Source organism: Tenrec ecaudatus, chromosome 2, assembly GCF_050624435.1.
Source record: "Tenrec ecaudatus isolate mTenEca1 chromosome 2, mTenEca1.hap1, whole genome shotgun sequence".
NCBI lineage: Eukaryota > Metazoa > Chordata > Mammalia > Afrosoricida > Tenrecidae > Tenrec > Tenrec ecaudatus.
The window spans coordinates 96,925,474-96,948,658 of record NC_134531.1 but is presented as its reverse complement, the minus strand read 5'-3'; the positions used below and the strand labels follow the sequence as shown (position 1 = coordinate 96,948,658).

The following is a 23,185-nucleotide window of genomic DNA, read 5'->3' as shown; positions in this document are numbered from 1 at the left end:
GATCTCAGCGCTGGTGTGGGTCTCCACCTGACTCCTCCAGCTACAGGGCTCTGGTTCCATGAGTGTGTCTCCATGTGGCTTGTCAACAGGAATGTCTCGCAGGAGTGTATGTCCCACCTCCAGCAACCTATTTATCTCCTTAGCACCTCCAAATGAAGACATCAAGCTGGAACCTGATTGACGGGCTAAACTCCTCCCGTTCACTCTTAATAGTCTCAAGTTGACAACAGATGATGTAACTACCACAAGACATCTATTCACTAAATTGGAGTTACAGATCCAGAGCTCAGGAGAATGATTTGAGAACTGTAGGTGATGTGGAGAGTCTTCCTCTTTTTTGCTCTCCCTCTTCTCTACTAAGCATGATGTGTTTTTCCAGGGGCTGCTTCCTCCTAATAACATCCACAGTACATGAGAACAAGGCTTCCTACCCTTGTCTTCATGAGCAGTCTGGCTGTACTTCTTTCAAGACAAGTATGTTTGTTCTGCCGACAGTGCATAATTTCAAGCTTCTTTGCCAGCTCCAGAATTCAAATGCATGGATTCCTCTTCAGTTTCCTATACTGAGCGTTCAGCTTTCACATGCGTCTAGGGCGATTGAAAATACCACGGCTTGGGTCAGGCACACTGGAGCAGAAAGCACGGAGTTAGGCTCTGAGACAGATGGGTTCCTGGATGCAGGGATGAGTGTTACACATAAGTTCCCCAGCTGATGCAATAACGAGGAGGGCAGCATCCTCTGCCGAGCACTGGAGATTCAACTGCAGCTGGAGTTGGGAGTGTTCCCCAAGGTCCTTCCCCAGCCGTGGCTGAGTCTCTTCCCTCAAGTTTCACTTAATGCTTACATTTGTCTTAACGTTGCCCCCGCGCATTGTTGACACCGTGTCAAGATAAGGAAGGAGCGCGTGTTCATAAAAAAGCATTCTCCACTCGCCGGATCTTTAGATTTCCAAACAGCAAGCTGGACTTCTTCCCCCTGCACTCCATTCATCTGGTTTTCCGGTCGACAAGAGGCGACAGAGACAGAAAGATGGATGGTGTGTGCGCACGTGTGCACATGTTGTGTTCTTTAAGGGTGATGACAGGCATCGGGCCCCAGAAATCATTGCATGTTGCAGAATGAAGCATGTGAAAGTCACTGCTTCCATTTGTGAGGAGTTTACTCAGTACTTTCCTCTAACCCCTTTAATCCAGACAGCTTCACGCATCAGAATTGTGCTGTTCATCCCACCAGATAACCCCGAGGCCCCTCGCCCTGCTCCGACTCTGAGCCAGACATCATTCAGCAGTGAGCTAAAAGCAGGCAGAGAATGACTCTTGTTGACTGCCGGGCATTACCCCACTGGCTTCGGTTGCAGGACACCTCCACTGAATTCTGAAGACCAGCTACCACTAGAAATGCTTGTTTGGGGGGATGGGAGAGGAAGGAGGAAGGAGTATCAATGGGTATAAAATAGTGTTTTCAACGCTTTTGAATGAATGAAAAAGCTATCATAAGCAATTCTCAACCTGACACCTCAACATGTATTTCATGAGTGAATTCACTTATTCCTACGGAGTCTTCTATTGCTCTTTAGAGGCAAGCATGGCAATACTTGATCTTACATAGGTTGACTTAGTGTCAGGAGAGACCAGTCCCTGAAAAAGGACCTTATGTTGGATAAGGTAGAGGGGCAGTGAAAAAGAGGAAGGCCCTCAATAAGGCGGCCTGACAGGGTGGCTGCGCCATGGGCTCAGGCGTAGGAACCATTGCAAGGATGGCACAGAAGCGTGCCGTGTTCTGGGTCTGTGGTGCGTGGTGTGGCTGCGGGGCAGAACTGACTCAAGGCACCCAACCACTATGACACCTAACCAACAAGAGTCTTCCGCTTTCAATGTCTTTCCCCAAACATTTCAATACAGATGACTGCTCTTTCTTTCAGAACAGACCCTGCCAGCCAATTCCTCAGGAGTGCGGAGACCTTGCCAGAGCCACATGCCTGTCTTAGGCATGAGGTGCAGTTGAGAAGGAAGTTGTGTGAAGTTTTACCTCCAGGTGTCATAGGCCAGCAGTCTGAAGCACGTCCGTGAATGTTCCTAGGGGGATCAAAAGGGGCAGAGACATTGTGAACTGTGAGGGAAAGAAAAGGATCCACTTAATCTGGAACTTGGGGGACATGAGGACTCTCAGTGGACTGCTTGAATATGCAACTAAGTCACCTGTTTCCAGATGGTTTGAGGAGAAGCCAGATGTGTTGGGTCGGATAATTACAGACTCAATCGAGGATCCTGGATATGGGCACAGCTGAGGTTTGGGGCTCTGTGTCCTCAGAACTTAGTTTTTCTCTTTTCCTTGTCTCGAGCCTTCTCTTTGTTGGCTTTCTTCTCAAACAGGTTTCCCTGTGTTTCACCAATGCCGGCTTAGCGCCCATGCTTCCAGGCCTCCTGGGGAAGGTGGGGGTGGAGAGGAAAGCTCTTTCAGTATTGCAACAAAAGTCTTGGATTTGTTGTCTCTAAATGTCTTGGCTTTGATCAAATCCTCCTATCCTCAGAGACTATCTGGTGGAAAGAGAGGTGTTTCTTCAATGAAACTATTTGGGTTCTTTCCACGGGGCAGGGGTGGGGGAATCCTGAGTGGTGGCAACAGTAATTCACTCAGCTGCTAGTTGGCAGGGTGGAAACCCCAGTCCACACAGTGGGGCCGTGGCAGAAAGGCCAGAAATCTACGTCAGAAAAACCAGTGCTGGCGAGCTCCCTGGAGCACAGTTCCACCGGGACACCCACAGGGGCAGCTTCAGGCAACTGGTTTCGTTGTTGCTGCTGTTGACCTTCGTGAGATGGGTGGGAAATGGCAAGTAGGCCGAAGAGCAGGAGACCTCCACTGCTGTCAGGTCTGTGGCCAGCTCTCCCGGCATGACGAGCTGAGCCTTTCTGAAGCACCAGGGAGAAGCAGCAGGCCTCTGTCTCCACCTGACAGGAAAGCAGATCTCTCGGCTCAGTCCCCAAAAGGACCTTTGCCCAGCCAGAACCATTAGCCGCTGAAACAGGCAGCCAGGATGTGCCAGGTCCTGGGCCCAGCCACGTGTTCAGGCTCGAAAGGACCAGAGAGTAGCCGTCAGGGATTCTCTACAAGGAATCCCTGCACTGGGCAGAGCTTTGCCTACGTGACCTGTAAGGTCCCTTTTGACTCTATAATTCTATTATCCTTGTTCATTTCCACAATTCAATTTGCAGCACAGGATAAACAAACCAACCTAATTTGATCTGGAACCTCTGCGGGCTATCACAGGTCGGGTAATCTGAAACACATGGCTAGAGACATTGCTGTGTTTTCTGAAGTCATCGATCCCACTTGTCCTGGAGACGAGCTCCGTGTGGTTGGTTTCTTCTAGGCTTGCCCACAGTTGCTTTTCATTCTCCCTTCCATTGGGGTGGATTTCCCTCTTTATGCCTTTCTCCTCTTAAATCTTATAATATGTGAGTCCCAATTAAATCACATTACTTCCGTTCCGATTTGGCTTTTACGCTGCAGGTTTTAAGTCTCAGAAACAGGAGACGGGGTCATAGACGACCGTAGTTCTGGAGGAAAAGTACTAAGGCAGATTTTCAAAGAGGGAAGAGACGAACTCGTAACCGTGTGATAGTAAAACCAAATCTGTAAAGTAAATTTAGCTCGTGACAATGTTATTAGGACGGGGCTACCTAAACCATGTGCGTTTCGCTGATGAAGCATGCATGCGTTTGCTACAACACTGGAAGCGGATCGGTCCCGCATCCAGGAATTTTGGTTTTGCCAGCGGGGTTGTGGCCAGCCTTTGTAACTGAGGATTTCTCTTATGTTTTTCAGTGAACGTGGTGTCGGTGTTACAGGAGTTTTGGGAAAGTAAGCAGCAGCAGAGGGCTGCCTTCCCAAGTGAAGGTGTGGTGGTCTACGAGTCACTGCCATCTCCGGGACCTCCCTTTGTGAGTTATGTGACCCTGCCGGGAGGGAGCTGTTTTGGCAACTTTCAGGTAGGAGGCAACGGCCAATCTGTCGGCGACAGGGCTTTGGGTGAAAATCAAGTCGATCTTTTCACAGCATGGCCCATGAAATGTTTGCTGCGATAAAATGAAGCATGTGGTGCCCACCTTCCATCGTATGCAATGAAGGTCGGCTCAGGGTTCCTAGTCTGTAAGTGTTTCCTCTCAGGAAGGTTGTTGTTGTAAGCGGCATCCTCTGCTTCATCCCTGGGCTCGTATGTCCGTGGCAGTGGCTACCCAAACCTCACAGACACTCGTCACGAGTACAGGGTTCACTCAGGAAGTGGAGAAGTGGTCATGTGAGTGAAAAATGCTCAGGATACGATTGTTTATCAGGGCATGTTATAAAAATTTTCAGTTCTGCTTATAAATGCCCATCAGGGCCTATCACTCCACTGGAAGCCTCAATGATCAAGCATTCCACTCGAGCTCCATGGGCCAGAAACTCAGCTCCCCGAATTAAGCGCCCAGAGCCCCCCACTTCATAAGACAGCTTCCTTCTCCAAAGCACTCGGCTTTACTTGCTGTGGGTTGGGAAGTCCCCCATGCGGATCCATGCTCTGGCTCCTGGTTCTAGTGCTGCTCCCCCGATGTGACACCGTCTTCTGCGTCCAGGAGGTTCGCTGTGCAGGGATCTCAAGTCCAGAGGATACTTGCTACTCCAGACCCTTATCTGGTAATGAAATCCCTCCTCCTGCATCTCAGGGGGTCCCATTTCATATGCAGCAGGAAGGCATTCCAGAAAATCCTGCTCACAATTACTCACAAGTGTTTAGCTTTTAGATTGCCTCAGCTTTGCTATTGGGGACAATACCCATGGGATTAGTTGGAAGTCAGTCACATGAGATAGGGATTCCAAGTACTGGTGTTATATTTCTTTAAAGACTGGTAGTGGTTCGCTCATTATTATGTTTATACATGAGGTGGGGTGTAATTGAGGTTACATTTATAGTTGTGCAGCTACTCAAGCAAAAATATTGGCCCACACAAATCATCAACATCTGGCTACCTGGTGTGCAATGAGCAGCCAATGAATGACTAGGAAATGTCAAACATTGGACTAAGTAAAATCCTTACCCTGAGGAAATCGGTGTACAAAAACATACAGTAATTACACTAAGTTATAGGAGAGTCGGTGAAGCCACAAAGGAAGGAACTTAGCAGTCGTCTTTATAAGTACCCCTCTAACACAGTACACAAGCTCTCAATTTTCAGTCATAGCGGAGATGCTTGATTTATAGCTATGGACACTGAGACCTCATAGGCAATCACATTTGCCTCTTAGCTTTAACAACTGAGAAGGCCAGGACCAAATTTCCAGTTTATCTCGTGGTTGGATAAGCATAAGGAACTTAATGTCATGTCCTTTTTAGCCACATGTATTATTTTATGTTTATATTTTTACTCTCTCTTGGAGCCCATTGCCTCGTCCCTCATTTTACCCTGTTGCATGTCAGGATACAAATTTATTTTGCCTCAAATCCTTTTTGGAGGGGGTATATAATTTAATAAATAGACTCACAAACCTATGCCCCAGAGAGAGCAAAGAAAGATTCATCTGGAAAACAGAGGTGAGTTGAGACTCACAGTGAAGAGTGTCTTGCCAATCAGAAAAAAAGAGACAAGCCATTCTAGGCTTAAGGAATGATGTTTTCAAAGGTACAGAGCAACCGGAAGCCACAAACTCTTCCAGAATTTGAGAGCCTAAGTGTTTATCTATGCAGTAGGGACACCTGGGGAGACGACAAGTGATTGCATCATACCGCTAGGCAACTTTATGCCTTGTAAAGAGGAACAGGCTTGGTTCGACATAAAGTCAGAACCACATTAGGATCTTGAACAGGAGACTGGTGTAATCAAATGGTCTTCAGAATGATCACTGGAGCAATAGTCAGAGGATGCTAGAGCTAAAGGGAATTCACAGCCCAGGGGCCAACAGGAAGTTGAGAAGTAAATGCCCAAGGAGGTGAGCTGTGTGGATAATGCGTTGAAAAGGTAAAGGTGAAAGACTTGCATGATGCCTCCCTTCTGCCTTTGGAGCCCCCCAGCAGAGATGTGCAGTAGGCTATGAAATGTAGTTCCGGGCTGGCTTCCCATGTTTCTGCACATTTTCACTTACCTGAAGCTATGCTGTCTCTAGGGAAAGGATGTAGCATGAGAAGAGCAGAGAGAGTGTTCTTAAGAACAATCTGTTTTTGTGAAAAGAAAATTTGCTTCCAAAGTCTGAGGATTAACCAAGAAGATCTAAGGAGGCCGAAGAGATTGCTGGCGATGAAGGGACCCAATGAGATGCGCTCATCTCTTGTGCTCCATGCAAAGGCCTTGATGGCCTTCAGAGGAGCGGCTTCAGTGGATAACAACTGGATGCAAGTCAGGTTACAGAGAGTGAGCGGGCAAGAAGGAACTTAGAAGTGGAGACCAAACCAAAACACCGAACTCACCGCCATGGGATCAATTCCTAATGTGTTAGACCGGATTGATTAGAGAACTAAATCCAGGGACATACATGTATGTGTGAGTGTGTGTGTGTAAGAGATAGCTTTATATCAATGTGTTAGTTAGTTTATTGTGCCAACCTGGCCAATAAACACATGTGGGTTTATTGAAGGAAAGAGGGATAAATGGCTCAGTGAGCCTCCCTCGCCTTTCTACTTCTCGGGTCTCTTGCTTTCTGATGGTTGGACCAGGGTGCAGCTGCCTTAGCCAGTTCTCTGCTTCAGCTGGCAAGGCTCACTTCCTGAAAGACATCCCTGAGGACAAGCCACAATGACCTACCCCGATGCAGCCCTGGGTGCTGGAGCAGCCGTGTGGAGGCCCCCGCCAGTGCTGAGATGCTTGCACGTTCACTGATTTGGCTTCCCTCCTGCAGTCAGTGTCATTGCATCTGTTTTGGAGATGGAGGAGGACTTTGTGGATTGGTGTCAGACATATGGGTTAATGTTGGACTTGTGGACTTGGGCAGCACTGGGTTGGGATGTTTTCTTATGGGCACTTAACCTTTACATTAAACTCTCTCTTATACGTGAGTTTCTGTGGGTTTGTTTCTCTAAAGTACCCAGACTAACACAATCAAGATGTAATTATGTATCAAACAAACATCCTAGCCCAGTCCAGATCAAGTCCATAAATCCGATACTGCTCCATAAATCCAATACTAGTCCATTAATCATTCTTCAGACGCGTGCAGCCACACACAATGACGCAGAATGCAGGAAGATCACAAGCCAGTGGGTACAAAGTCTTGTAGATCGATGGTGGAAGAAGCATCTCCAGGCTTCTGGCTGCCATGAGCATGGCTCGAAGTGGCTCATCAAAAGGAGGGGAAGGGGAAGCAGAGAGAGAGGGAAGGTTCTCAGGACCCTCCTTATGAGAAGGCCACAACCTCATGGAGGTACCCTCAGGCTGCGACCCAATTTACAGGCTAGACTCCACGGCTTCACTCTTTTTATCAAGTTGACACCAGATTATGTAACTACCACCTCAACCCATTGTGCCCCTATAGGAGGACAGCGTAGTGCCCCTGTGGGTTTAACCATTTATGGGAGTAAAATGCCTCATTTTCTCTCTAGGAGCAGCTGATGAGTTTGAACTGCTGGCTTTGTGGCTAGAAGCCCAATGCATAACCCACTATGCCACCAGGGCTTCTCTAGAAGTAGAGACAGTATTCTCTTAAGAAGATGTAGATAATTTCTATTCATGTGTTCAACACTGTTTGGAAATATAGAAAAATCATAAGACATGATCTTTGACGTCAAATAGCTTTGAGACCCATAGAGGGTGGGAGAGAAAACCTGTTCCTATCGAATTGTCATCAGTGGCTTCCATACATCTAAGCCTCAGTAAAGCTGGGAAGGATGGCTAAGACTGAGTCACAGGACCCAACTGTGTTACGACAGCCTGAAGATAGGAGCCAGAATCCACCGGAGGAACTGCAAGCAGGATGTAAACACCAGGAAAAGGTCTCAGTGTTGAATGAAGAGGGTGGGCTCACCACATTCCTCAATCTCCTTTCTTATCTAAAATGCCTCTTTATGTCAACGATACATTTTAAAATAAGTACATACATAATGCTAGTGGAAAACAAGATACCGTACCACTGAAAGAGTTGAACTTTTGAGGCAATTTGGAGAGAAAATAGGGAATAGAAACAAATTATTAGGTGCAAAATGAATACAGTATAAACAGATACAGGATATAAATGTACTGTGAAGGCAAAAAAGAGCCAGAGAAACTTCAGATGAACAAATACCAAGAGAAGGCGGGGCCCAGGGGCAATATTCAGGATAAAGAACTACTTTTGGAATGGTCTAGCCCACCCAGCCAGCCAGTTCTTGTCTCCCTGACCCTGAGCAGTGGTCAGCAGTGAATTCTGACCACAGGTTAAGAAAAGTGATGGGAATCACTTTGAGTGCAAGCCTGGGACCACAGAACAGGTGGGTGGAACCCAAGACACAGAAGACAAGGATAAGGAGTGGAAAATGGGGGCGGGGGCAGGTGTTGGAGAGGAAACAGCTTTCCTCTTATGCTGGCCATTTAGTAAGGGGTTCCCGAACCCACTTGTGCCTGCAGGTCCCATTTTGAGCATTCTGAAGTGACGCATTCTGCTCAACACTCCCAACCTCTACCCATTCACAGAGCTTCTAGAAGCCCATTCCTATGTTCATGAATGTCACTTTGTTCATATACGTTTGAGGGAAGCCAAAAACATGAGCCAAAGGCTAAGGCAAAGAAACAAATGAAGAGAAAGAGGCCAAGCAGGAGAGAACAAAAGAGTGTGATGATGCATATCCACTGGGGCAAAAGAAAAGTTAGGTAAAACAAGTATAAAAAAATAAATAGGTGATAAGAAATATAAAGTATGAGAGCAAACTATAGCAAACAGAGAAAAGCAGTCAAATGGACCTAAATGACAAATGAGTAAACTGGAAAGAGAGTGAATCTAGAATTTAGAGGAAAAGATAACTCATTCTGACCCCTAACGACCCTCTGCAGGGTCTCCAAGGCTGAAAATCTAGGGGAGTAGATGGTCACCCGCATCTTTCTCCTGCAGACTGGCTGTTGGGTTTGAACCGCAAACATTGTAGTTAGCAGTCCAATGCTTGTTGTCAGGTGCTGTTGGTCGGTTCCAACTCATAGTGACCCTGTGTAGAACAGAATAAAACACTGTCCTGTCCTGTGCCGTCCTCCTTGTCAATTGCCCTTTGCTTTACCAAGCATGATGTCCTTCTCCAGTGACTGTCTCATCTGATGACATGGCCAAAGTATGTAAAGCAAAGTCTCACCATTCTTTCCTCTAAGGAGCACTCTGGCTGTACTTCTTCCAGGACAGATTTGTGGTACAGTAGTTACATGGTGACGGCTAACCACAAGGTCAGCAGTTCAAAACCACCAGGTGCCTTACGGGAGGAGGCTTTCTATTCCTGTAAACAGCTACTGCCTTGGAAACCCACAGGGCAGTGTACTCTGCCCTAAAGGGTTGCTGGGAGTCAGAATGGATTCAGTGACAATGAGAGGGGGAAATGGCCCTACAGAAATTTCAATGCTGACCTGATGGACAAAACCCAGTGCATGTCACGGGGTTGGGGCAGTAATGCTGGTAACCCTGTGTAGAACAGCAGAAAACACTGTCCGGTCCTGTGCTCTCCTCCTTATCAGGAATAGTTCTAGGAAGGAAGGACACAGAACATAGAGGATATGATTGAAATGCTTTTCCTTGATTTAAAGAAAAGCATCCTGGTCTCAGATTGAACTTTCAGCACAGCTTCATGGTAAGTGATCTCACAGCTCTTCCCAATTGTGATTATTGGGCGACTTGGGGACAGCACTCTACTAAAAGATGGACCAAGGACATGTTTTTCCCTTTCTTCTCAACACAGTATAGCAATATCACTTAAAATGTTTTTCTCCTGTTTGTTTGTTTTTTAATCCTAGGTTGATTGTACCACTTGATTAGCATTTGGGGAGCTGGTAGAATAGAGCAGAAAAGTAGTGAACCTGGTCCAACAGCCAGAACAGTTTCATTGAAAAGATAAAGAGCATAGCGCGATCTTTGGCCTCTCTGATTCCGAAAAGAACAAGACACTCACCGCCTTCGGAACAAGAGAGGCCTGCTGTCTCTAGGTGTCACAGAAGAGTTGTTTGTAAGACAGGAGATTTTGTTTCAATAAGAAAATTAAGATTACATAGGAGATTTTCTGAGAACTGTTCTGGAAATTTAATTTTAAAAGGATATCAATTGCTCATTAGTGTCTAAATTTCTTACTTGGGCCTAAGAGACTATTCAACAGGCCCCAGCGTTTCCTTGCAGCCTGTCTTCCTGACTCCCTTCTGTGGCACCCTGTGTATCAGCCCACCCATTCCTGGTTACATTTTTATGTCTTCTAACCCCTCCGAGACTCACACCAAGACCTACTTATGAATTTGCCACCTTCTGTTCATTTCCAGGAATCTACTCTGATCCCACGTTCTCCTTACATTCTCCTTGATTCCATCTCCTAGAAAGCTCTACTTCCTCTAAATTCCAGTTAGCGTCTGTTACCTTTCCTCATGTCACGTTGGTTATGTGTATGTTCTGTGATAAAATATAAATTCCTTAGGGTCCGAGTCTGTATCTTAAGAGTAAAATTTGAGTGCATGAGCAGCTACCTAAGGAACATTCTGAAACCAAGCGAGACTCCGATTTGCCCGCTCTTAGACGCGGTCATTCGTCATCTCCGATATCTCACACGACACTGCAAGACGATCCAGAAAACCAAGTCTGACTAAAGCATCGGATATGATGTTCATGGATGTGGCTATAACATTCTGAAAGAATGAACTGTAAATCGACTGAAAAGAGTTTCGAATGCCCTCTGTCTGTGAATTTGGCAGAGTAAGTTTGCTTCCTCCTAAGCTCTGTGATCATGAATAACCAAGATATTGCCGTATTTATAATAAATTGTGTAAAAAAGTACACACATTATAAATTATCTCTAATATAAAGCATTTGGAAGATCAGTGAATGGCTCTAAAGAATATACCTTGAGGAGATACTGGTGTTCTCTTTTTTTAATCATTTTATTATGGGCCCTTACAACTCATCACAACCCATACACACATCAATTGTGTAAAGCATATTTGTACACTCACTGTGTTCATCATTCTCAAAGTATTTGCTCTCCACCTAAGCCCCTGGCATCAGCTCCTCATCTCCCCCCCCTTTTTTTCCTCTAATTTGTCTTTTCCTACCTTGAAAATGATGGATTCCATGCAGGAAATATCGCGTAGTTTAAAACCAGGAAAGGGATATGTCAGGTTTGTATTCTCTCACCATGTACTTACTCAATCTGTGTGTGGAGCAAAGAATTCGAGAAGCTGGATTCTATGAAGAAGAATGTGGCGTCAGGATTGGAGGAAGGCTGATTAACAACCTGCTGTGATGTGCAGATGACACAACTTGCATGCTGAAAGTGAGGAGGACTTGAGACACATGGCGATGAAGGTCAAATATTGCAGCCTTCAGTGTGGATCACAACTCAAGGTCAAGAAGACCCAAACCTTCACAATTGGACCAATCGGTAACATCAGATTAAATAGAGAAAAGGTTGAAGTTGTCAAGGATTTTGTCTAGTTTGGATCTACAATCAATGCTCATGGGAGCAGCCATCAAGAGACTAAACGTGATACGTTGCGTGGGGTAAATCTGCTGCACCAAACCTCTAGAAAGCATTGAAGATCAAGGAGGTTTCTTTGAGGATGAAGGTGCACCTGATTCAAACCATGGCATTTTCAGGTGCATCATATGCAGGGGAAAGTTGGGCATTGAATAAAGAAGTCTGAAGATGAATCCATGCATTTGAGATCTGGTGCTGGTAAACCATGTGGAAAGTACCCTAGATTTCCAAAAGGACCAAAAACCTGTCTTGGAAAAAGTGCCAACAGAATACTCTTAGAGGCAAGGATGATGAGACTTCAGCTCATATATTGTGGACATGTTGTCAGGAGAGACCAGTCTTGGGAGAGGGAGATCCTGCTCGGTGAAGTAGAGGTGCCGAGAGAAAGAGGAAGGCCCTCCACAAAATGGGTTGCCATAGTGACTGCAACAGTGATTCAAACAGAAGAGGAATGGTAAGGGTGGCACAGGCCGGGCACGCCGGTTACGTGGCACAAAGGGGCACTGTGAGGAGGAACTGACGCCCCGGCACCGGACGACAGCAGCAGCAGCAGGAACAGCAGCAAAGCTTCTTGGGAATTTCGCTCATCATCTCAGGCTTTCCTTTTCTTTGTGTTTATATCATTATATTTTAAAGTTCTCCAGAGGATTGTTAACATCATTGCTTAAAAGATCCAGAATTTCCCGAATCAAATATTTTGAAAAATGTGTTTGGGTTATATTGGCTGCCAAATTTGACCCCTTAACCCATTTGGCCCTCCATAATAGGATTTAAGAAAAGAAAATCAGGGGAAAGGGGGTGGGGGTGGAGTTCTCCTGAAGCAATGTCCTTACACTTTGTTTTCACAATTGAGAAAGCTTCCTCCATGTGATTCCATTACGCAGCGTTTCATCCTGTGCTTGCCAGCAGTCGGTCTGTAAGAGTCTACTTGCTCATTCCTGCCATGCTTTTCACAGAATCCAATGTCACCCCTGTGCACTGCAAATCATTTCATGATGGAGAATTAATGCCAAGCCCATGTGCTGAGACATGGAGAAACCATTATGCCAGCGGTAGCCTTCTTACTGAGCCGTGGCCGTCACCTCCAATGGTGCCAAGTAATTGGAAATCCTTGAAATGGCGTATGGGATTGGATTGCAAGATTGGTCCCTCTGGTTTCAGACAGTCTCATGAACGCTGTAAGAGATTACGCTCATTGCTCTTTAAAAAACTGCTATTCAGTCTGAGCTTGACTTTTCTGATTAATCAAAGGAATGCAGTCAAAAGACACGGATGGACACAACCACTGGTTTTTCTGAAGAGGAACCTTCTACTGAAGAAAATGGGGGGATTGTGTCCACGAAGACTAATTAAAGAATCGACACCTGAGCCCACAGAAAAGAGAGTCATCACCCGGCCTTCAGAAATGACTACAGTATAGAAAATGAGAGTGTGATCTATAAACCTAAAAATAATCTACAGCTACTCCATCATGTTTAGAAAGTTATATTTGAAGAGATTGGTCCTGGTTATAAAAGAAATCATCCTCTGCTAGTCTAAGCACTAAGTAGAAATTCAGGCGTTGGCGTAGTTCCTTCCCCAGCCGCAGCTCACGGCCATGAGCACTGTGCAGTAATTGCCTTTTTTTACAAGAATAGCAAGGCAAGGGCCATCGGCTAGATCAGCGTCTTGCTTGCCGCACCATGGACTCCGAAGGAACGCCACTCGGTGTTACAGCAGCTGCGTTTGTTTTCAAATCCAAAAGGGGAACTTTATTGAGTACTTTATCTTATTTCGGATTTTGATTAAAAGGTTTGTGATTCAGGGTTTGTGTTCAAGCAAGTGACGTAATCTTCCATCGACAGTCTGCTGGAATGATTTGGATTAATGAATCTCATTCCTATTTGGAGTAAAACACAAAAGTTCTCTGGAGTACAGTCCTGGACCATGTGATTATTCATACATATGAATTGTGATTGAGTAAAACTCATGTTCCCCTCAGCTAAACATTAACATGATAGCTAGATGTATTTGAAGTGTGGGACACATACTCACTGGGGTATCATATCTTTTTTTGCATAAGGTTTTTTTGTTGTTGTTGTTAACATATCTTTTCAGATCATAAATACAGGTGCTAAAACTAGGGCTGGGTACAGAGACTATCAAATGGCAGGCACCACATGAATGGAAGCATTTGACATTTCCTCGGGCAATCTCCTGGTGGGGCATTTTTATTTCTGCCCAGTGTTTGCTGTTTGGCATCCTATCAAACAGAGGATGAGATGGTCACTGAGAACACAGGAGCTCTGGGGAAAGTTCTGCTAGCACAATGGGGTAAGCATTGGGCTTCTAACCACAAGGTCAGAGGTTCAACCCCACTATCCCCTCTGAGGGGGAAAGCTGAGACAGTTAAGATTCACCATCTCAGCAACCTTATGAGAAAGCAGTTCTGCTCTGTCCCAAAGGGTTGTTCTGAGTCAGAGGGGACTTGAAGGCTTCTGAGTCTTTTTCATTCCCAAACCAAAGCCTTTTCCTACAGCAAAGGATGTCACTGCAGCCCAAAGGTGTGTGTGCGTGAGTTCATTCCAGCTCATGGTGAGCCCGGCTGCCAGAAATCCAAGGGTGTTCAAGTCGGTGACCCTTTCAGAAGCAGATTATCATGGCAGCAAGTTTGCTTTATTTGTTTTGTTTTGTGATCTTCCAAGGTGCCTCCCGGTGGGTTTGATCAACCAACCACTCAGCTTGTAGTGACATCAAACACTTCACCCTCTGTGCTACCCAGGGACACCCCCCATCCTACCCCCACCCCAGTAGAGGTGTTTAATGTTGCTTTGTTTTAGGTACTTAAGGTCATAGGCACACTTCACTTGTCTTATCAGATAGAAAACACATGTTTATAGTTTCATGCAGTCAATGATTTTTCTTAAAGTCCATGGAATGGTACTAAAGGCACATTTGAATCACAATAAGCTAAGTTTATGAAATTAAGATTTTCCCAGGAGAGAATGACTAATGAAAATTTGATTAATTCATAGACTTGACTAAATGAATTGTTATGCTCTCTTTTTACTGATTATTAAATAAGGCCTGGCTTAAACATTCCATACCTTAAGTAGAGATTTAGTTCCTGCCATAAAATTGAGACTATTGCCCTGCACGATTGCTGTTTTAAGGCCAAATATTTTGGTTTGAAACCATCCGTGACCTTGACTTTGTCTCCGGAGTTGTAGACCTTCACTCAGATGTACTGCACACTATGCAACATAACTTCAAACAGAGGTATTTCCTGGTAGAGAGCTCCACAGGAAAGCATCCTGTGTTGGAACTAATGAGACTCAAAGATAGGGGGGTCGGTTATAACCCAGGTATAACTCATTTGAAAACCATGTGTTGGCTAACTCTCTGGCTTTAATGACTTATCCCATGAAACTGGTCGTGTATATTGTTTTGGTTATTATTATTTTTCAAACCATTTTATTAGAACACAACTCAGATATCATACCATTCAATAGTTCAGTCATATCAAACCATGCTAATCAGTTTCCAAACATTTTCTTCTTATACTCCTTGATATCAGCTCCCCTCTATCCCTACCCCGACATCCCCTGCCATACCCTGAAAGAACCCTTAATCTAGTTACTGTCTCTATAGATTCACCATCCTGGATTTATTTGGTTTTGTTTTTTTTTTGGGGGGGGAATGTTATAATCATTTTACTGGGGGCTCTTATAGCTCTTATCACAATGCATACATCCATCCATTGTGTCAAGCACATTTGTACATTTGTTGCCATCTTCATTCTCAAAACATTTGCTTTCTACTTGAGTCCTTGATATCAGCTCATTCCCCACCCCTCCCCACCCCTTCCTACCTCATGAACCTTTATCCTGTGTTTTACTTACTGAAAACATAGAAAAATACATAACAGAGAGTCAAGAAGGCTACCAATAGTAACAAAATACAACAGAGATAAAGCCCAGTTTAGAAAAAAACATAACAAACAAAAGCCAGAAAATACTAAAAACCAAATCAAGCTCAAAGTGTTTCAACATGGCGATCAAAGGACAACATTAACTCTACAAATCAGGTTTTTATTAAACTTTACTTAAAAGCATCAGAAGTAACACAACTTAGAACTTTCCTTATTTTGTTTAATTCTCATAAAGGAATTACATTTAATTCTTTCCCTTTCGGATAATAAATTTTTGTACTCACAGTTGAAACTACTTATCCCATAGCTTACCCTCCGTCCCACGCCTTTAACCGCCCTTTGCGTTCTCTTCTCTCTCTGGCAGGTCACTAACTTCCCCTTCACCACGGTGAATACCCACCCCTCCCCCTCCAGCCTATGGCTTCACCTACCCTCCCCCCCCAAAACACACACCCCCCTGCCCTCTCACCCCTGGTAACCTCCTCACCCCTAGTAACCAAACCTTCTCTTTGGTATGAAAGTCCTTATCTTGTTGTTTTCCCCCTTAAAGCAGTGGTCTCATACCTTTTGTGATTGACTACTATCACCCAACCTTGGTGGTGTAGTGGTTGAGTGCTGGGCTGAGATCAGCAGAGTCAGCAGTTTGAAACCACCACCAGCAGCTCCAGGGGATAAAGACTGGGCTTTCTACTCTGTACAAAACGCACAGGGTGGAGAGTGGGGGGTGTTACTGAGTCAGCATTGGCCGCAAGGCGGCGGCCAGTGCGAATGCTCCAGGTGCAAGCAGGTCAAAGCGCTTGGCGGTTTCATCCGTGTGCCTTGTTTGAAGCATGCCCTTTCTTCCCCTCACTTCTACCCTGGCCTGTCCAGTTCTTTTCCCATCAAGCAAAGTGGATTGAAACACTTGGCCTCGGGCAGAATCGTCCAAAGTAGTGAGAGAAACACTTGGGGCAAGGCTTCACCATAAATAAAAGATTCCAGACGGTCTCCACAGGAGGCCCCCCCCCTCCAAATTTCGAAAGTGTTAGGAAGATGCTCAGGGTGTCACCCAATCGCAGGAGACGGAGGAACTCAGTCCATCTCGGCTGGACCTCCTCCAGCCTTCGCTCTCCAACCAGAGCCGGGTTCTTTTCACATCAAAGCAACCTATGAAAAATAAGAGCCCTGATCAATTCATCTTGTCTTCACCTTGACGTGAAAAAAGAAGGGAGAAAGCCCTCAAGGAGCAAAACACAACCTGGTTTTCTAATCGTTACCAGGGCTGTGGGCCTCGGTGGATGGGGGAGCAGCCTTCGCAGCAGAGGTAAGGGTGGACCAGGCCAGGTGGTTTGTATTATACAAATAACGGTCTGACCCACCATGTGCATGAAACGTTTCTTTCAGTTGACAGGAACTGGTGAGTTTTCTCTGAAAATTGGACTCCCAGACCACCCCCTCCCCCATCCCTTCCAAAGACCCTCCTCCGGAGCACACACAGGCTCCAAATTGTTCCTGGTGTGTTTGCAGCCCGTGTGACCTACGGAGAAAGAGACACGATATTAACTTGCGTGACTGCGTTTCAACCATCTGGAAGGGGGGGAAATGCTAATATATCCACAATTAAATAAATTGGGACACATGCAAATATTCATGCTGAGGTCAGGGCAGTCAAGGTCGGCGAGCTGAAAAGGGTACAATTAGCAGCAGGGCCGGGTTTGTGGCATTCTTTGTACAGGCGGCTTGCTGTCAGGATGGAACGGAGGTGTTGGCGACACTGACCAGAGCTGGCAGGCGGCACTCGCACGTGCTGCCAGTCACTTGCGTGGAGACTCGGGACTCCGAGAAGCCAAAGCAAAACACTCTCAAGCACTGGAATGACAGGCTTAACTACCTAAAGGATTTGGGCAGGAATTCTCACCTCTCCCAGAATCCATTTATTTGGCTTTGCCACCTGAAAACTCCCAGCTTGGGGCCCCCTGGGTACAAAGTGCTATTGAGCAGATGTCCCCTAAAGAACACTGCCTGCTCTTGACCCCAGGGAGGACAGCCTCGTCAGCCTTGAGTTCCCATGCAGATGCAAGCTGTCTCATTTGCTCTCACATTATTGTTCCTGCTCAAAACAACAACCATTTTAGGGTATTATTCAACCCCAAGGCTGCCATCGGTTGATACAGAGTAAAAGTGTGCCTAACTTGTTTTTCAACATCACACCCATACTTAACTAAAAGCGAGCACTGTTGTGAGGTGTATGTACCATCAAGTCCTGGGATTCTGAAACAACTGCCCAGCATGTGCATCGTGTCTGATGGAAAGAAGGAGTAAAGGGATTCATCAAACTAGGGTTACCAGGAAAGGTGCTACCAGCATCTCAGTGTTGCCAGCTTGGATAAAGGGGTTTTCATGAACAGTAGCACACCAATAAACATTCTTAAAGCATTCCATAAGTAGTTCACAATAAGATTGATTTGTTATTATTTTATTTTCAAATCAAATTAATTTCTTATTAGGCATTTCTATTGATATCAGGTACATGTCTACCAAAATTGTACTTCAATTAATTTAAGAATTTCTCTCTAATACGAGGTGTGTAAGGGATCAGGTTTGGGGCTTCAAAGAAGAAAAAACATACCATTGTGTACGCACCTTCCCGATACAATCGCTGAAGACTAATGGGTACATAAGCAAATGTGGTGAAGAAAGCTGATGGTGCTGGGCTATCAAAAGATATAGCATCTGGGGTCTTAAAGACTTGAAGGTAAGCAAGCGACCATCTAGCTCAGAAGCAACAAAGCCCACATGGAAGAAGCACACCAGCCTGTGCGATCACGAGGTGTCGAAGGGATCAGGTATAAGGCATCATCAGAACAAAAAAATCTTACCATAGTGAATGAGGGGGGCAATGCAGAGTGGAGACCCAAAGCCCATTTGTCGGCCACTGGAAATCCCCTTGCAGAGGGGTCATGGGGAGGAGATGAGCCACTCAGGGTGTAGTGTAGCAATGATGAAACATACAACTTTCCTCTAGTTCTTAAATGCTTCCTCCCCCCCCACCCCCCACCCACTATCATGATCCCAATTCTACCTTACAAATCTGGCTGGACCAGAGGCTGTACACTTGTACAGATAGGAACTGGAAACAGGGAATCCAGGACAGATAAACCCCTCATGACCAGTGACAAGAAAGAAGGTGGGGTAGACTGGGGGAACCGATTACAAGGATTTGCATATGGCCTCCTCTCTGGGGGATGGACAACAGAGAAGTGGGTTAAGGGAGATGTCAGGTAGTATGATATGACAAAATAATTTATAAATTATCAAGTGTTCATGAGGGAGGGGGGAACAGGGAGGGAGGGGAAAATGAGGAACTGATACCAAGGGCTCAAGTAGAAAGCAAATGTTTTGAGAATGATGATGGCAACAAATTTACAAATGTGCTTGACACAATGGATGTATGTATGGATTGTGATAAGTATTGTATGAACCCCCAATAAAATGATAAAAAAAAGAATTTCTGTCTGTCCTAAAACATTGTCTAGCCACTATTTTTTCCTTGTATTTGTGCATCAAAGTTTTTATTTTGTTCACTTATGAAATATAAATTGTAAATGGCATTATTGTGTTTTCAGTTATAGGAGTATTAGGCACAAGGATGAATTTATTTTAAAAATTTTTATAAATCATTTTATTGGGGCTCATACAACTATTATCACAATCCATACATACCTCAATTACGTATCTAGCCACTTTTATTAAGACAATCTTTTGATGCACAAATTTATCTTGGGTTGGATCCACAACTTATTGAATGAGTACCTTCAAAAATTATCATGGGAAAAAATTTTTTTTTAAAAACTGCTGATAAAGACAGTAAAGTTAAAACCCTCTATTTAACCAATGATGCTCATGGTACTATTTTTACCTATGTTTTAGAATGAGCATAAAGTTGTGTTTTGCTTTTTTAACTGAATGCTACTTTCTTGGACTTTTGGATTGAAGTAATTTCTAAGGTGAAAATAGCGGCGATGGATTTACCTAGAAACTCATGAAGCAAGAACACTTCCAAGTGTGACAAGTCGAGGCACAATGCCAACATTTTCATCGGATTTTAATAAATAGCGCCCCCAAATTGTGTAAACCCCAGGCTCCACAAAACCTAGTTCTTGCTCCCAAAATTAACAATGAGACCGGAACAGGAAAAGGCTGGTGCAACGTTCTGCTGAGAGTTGTCCTGGGTCTACTTGCTTAAGAATCAGCTGATGCCTTATGAAGTGGAGATTCCCCACCAGAAGCCATCTTAAGAGCTTCTTAGTCTGTAAGTCAGGCTGAACCCTGCGAGTGGGTGTGTTCAACAAGTCCCTTGCGTGATTTTATTATGAACCTCCCACTTTTCAACCCTTGGTCCAGACTCCTGACCTAGGCTTGGCAATGATGCTCAAATGTATCTGGAGACTCAAACTCCAACTTAATCTCTCTGCTATCGAAGTGATGCCAACTCATAGCAACTATTGAGGGTTAAATCCAAAATATAATATAAGACCAGAATAAGCTAGCCTTGAATGAATTTTGTATCCAGTAGAGCTGGGGAGCTTCAGATTGAGTGACTTTTAGACTTGAAGAATTGCTGCTTTAAATTTGTTTAAATAAATTTTTAATTATTTTAATTATTGAGAAATTAATTTTATGTAGTAGAATCTCAACTTTTATTGACTTCCACCTAGAAGGAAAAGTTTCCTACATAGGCTTTTGGGACCTGCTCATAGCCGACCTCTCTCTCTTCTTCCCCTCGGTGGCTTTACTATGATCCCCGGAGTCCAGTCCCCGCCGGGGACCTGTAGCAGAGAGGAGGCTGTTAAAAAAACCCACCTCCTGGAGCCCAGTTTTTCACCCAGATGTACTGTTTTCTTCTCAGTCTTTGCTTCTAAATGAGTCTTGTTTGCCATGTAGGCATAAGAGATACATCCTAGAGTCTTATGTCAAAATGGCCCATAGACTATCCAAGTTGGGTCTTTGAGGAAGTTACCATACTGATGTGGGGAATGCTGTATGAGAGTGGAAAATTATGTATCTTCTCAATTCTAAGTTGGACAACCATTTCTGCAAAACTCAGAATAGCACTCAAAACTCACTGCCATTGAGTCAGTTCTAGTGAGCCCAGAGAACAGAGTTGAATGGTCCCCTTGGGCTTCTGAGGCTATAAGTCTTTAGAGAAGCAGATAAATGCATCTTTCTCCTGAGGAGCTGCTGGTGGGTTTGAACCGCTGACGTTTCTGGTAGCAGCCCAAAGCAGAACCCACTACCCCACCAGGACTCTTTTGCATAGTAATGAAAAAAATGAGCCTTCAAGTCAGACAGACTGGTTTCCTTGTTTGGGTCACTTTTAAGTCGTACATCTTTGGAATGTGTACACATGTTAAGTGTCTGCTTCTTCTCCTTTATAAGGACAAAAACAAAAGCAGCCCCATAGGATTGTTGTCATAACTAAATGCAATACTAAACCAAGTGTTTAACACGGGCCCAAGCACATAGTGTCAACTGTGATGGCTGCTCATGTTGAGTACTCTCCCAAATGTATACTGACAATATTCCTAATTCCATTATTGCCACAAAGTTTTGGTACTATTTGATTATGGTTGTTAGCTGCCATCAAAGTAGCTCCAACACAGGGCAACTCTTTGTATTAACAGAATGAACCGGTGCCGAGGACGGTGCTGTCTTCATGAGCATCGATGTTTTTGAGCCCACAGTGGGAGCTTTGTGCCATGCCTTCCAACCCTAGAGGCCTCATCTTCCAATACTGTATCAGCCTTCTATTGCGATCCATAAGGTTTTTGAGCTAGTTTCCTAAAGTGGTCTTTCTTCCTCGTTTGTCTTCGCCTGGAAGGTCTGATGGAACCTGTCCATCGTGCATGGACTTGCTAGCATTCTAACTACTGGAGCGTAGCTGCCAGCATCATTGTGGCGGCGGACAGGTGCTGGGGAGTCCTAACAACCCTTGGACGTCAGCATGCGACGCTGCCTGGTCCTGCGCCTCCCTCTTAGATACTAGGTTTGAGCCCAGTGTGGGAGCCACGGTGTCAATCCACGTCATGGAATGCCTTCCTCTTTTTCGCGGACCCTCCACTTGACGGAGCATGATATCCATTTCCAGGGCCTGGTCTCTCCTGATAACTTGTCCACAGTTGGTGAGATGCGTCTCGCCGGGCTAGATTCTAAGGAACAGTGTTCTGTGCTTCCTCCAAACAGCATCATAGCAACGTGCACACCACCACCGTATGACAAACTGATGGATGGGGAGTGGACGGATCTATTATTGTGTAACATGTTGTATCGGAATCTAGCAGCCTCAGTGGTTTTGTTGTTGTTGTTTTGTTTCGAATTTCGCCTCACACAGAGTCTGGAGTCAGAAATCTGGAAGTTGTTCAGTGGGGTAGCGCTGACTCCATCTCCCGTGCGTTGCCGTCCGTTGGGGCTGCAGGCTTCTGGAGGCGTGAATTCAGCTTCCAATTGCCTATGGGTGGGAGACAACAGTTGCTTTCCTTGTGAGCATTTCCATAGGGCTGCTCACCACATGGCAGCTCGCTCTCCTCGAAGCAAGAGATGCAAGGAGAAAGTGAGCACAACCGAGACACGTATAGTAAACAGCAGTGGAGGCTCCACATACCGGGCCTCTTCTGACTTCCTGATTGCCACGAGACAGGCGGTCAGACAAGCCTTGACGGTCCATCCTTCTTTACCTGTTTTGACACCAATCCTTCCTTCCATTCCACGCTGCATCTATGGTGGGCTCCATAATTCATTGCAATGGCCACTTAGAACTCACAGACAAGACTCGCAATTAAGGAGGCTTATTAGGAATTTATAGGGCACCACAAGTCAGGACCAGACAACAGTGAGGATACAGTCTGGTTCACAGCAACACCTCTCCTTTGCCAACAGGCCTCTTCGCTCTCTGGTTCTCAGCCTCTCAGCACGTGCTAGCCATGGCTCTCCAGTTCTTAGTCTCTCAGCCATGTGGTCCCTTGGCTTATACTCCATGGGCCAAGAAGCCAGTCCTTTTGCCCCACAGTTCCATCGTCTCAGGTCAGATTAGGAGAAGATACCTCCTCGTCCGGCTGCTGCTCCTGAGTCTCCTGATGCATCTAGTCTCAGCAACCTCTGGCCACTTCAGCCAGAGGTCTTGTACATGCTCTTGGATTCCAGGGTCTTTCGGGGTTCTCTCTTCTCTTCAAAGATGGCTCATCCTTATAGCCAGGGTGGTGATGGTGGTGGTGGTGTGTGCGTGCGTGGTAATGAAACTGACCAAGCCCCTCACTTAGCGGGATACCGGCCCTGTTTCCATAGGCCCACTCACTCATTTGGTGGGAGTTACAGAGCAATGATAAGAAACTGATGATTGTATAAGTTTTCTTGATGTGATTGAACTATTGAATGATATCATATGTTTATATGCCAAGAAAACTGTTGGGGGAAAAAAAGACATTTCACTCCATCCCAACACTGCGGCATCTACAGTGACAGACTATAACACCACATGCGCCAACCCTAGAATGGCAGCGCGGTCAGATACCCGAGGACGCAAATGCCAGGAGGCAGGCAGCATCAGGGACTGGGGCAAATCGCACAGGAAACAGGGTAAGCAGGGGCA

At 45.3% G+C, this 23,185-nt stretch overlaps 1 protein-coding gene across 1 annotated transcript in view; it reads left to right on the top strand.

The window, feature by feature from the left end:
- The window catches only part of LIX1 (limb and CNS expressed 1), a 63,252-nt gene that overhangs the window by 14,993 nt on the left and 25,074 nt on the right, over positions 1–23,185 (top strand). The window contains exon 2 of the mRNA XM_075543076.1: positions 3,827–3,990. Coding sequence (XP_075399191.1) covers positions 3,827–3,990 — 164 coding nt within the window. The remainder of the gene's footprint in view (positions 1–3,826; positions 3,991–23,185) is intronic.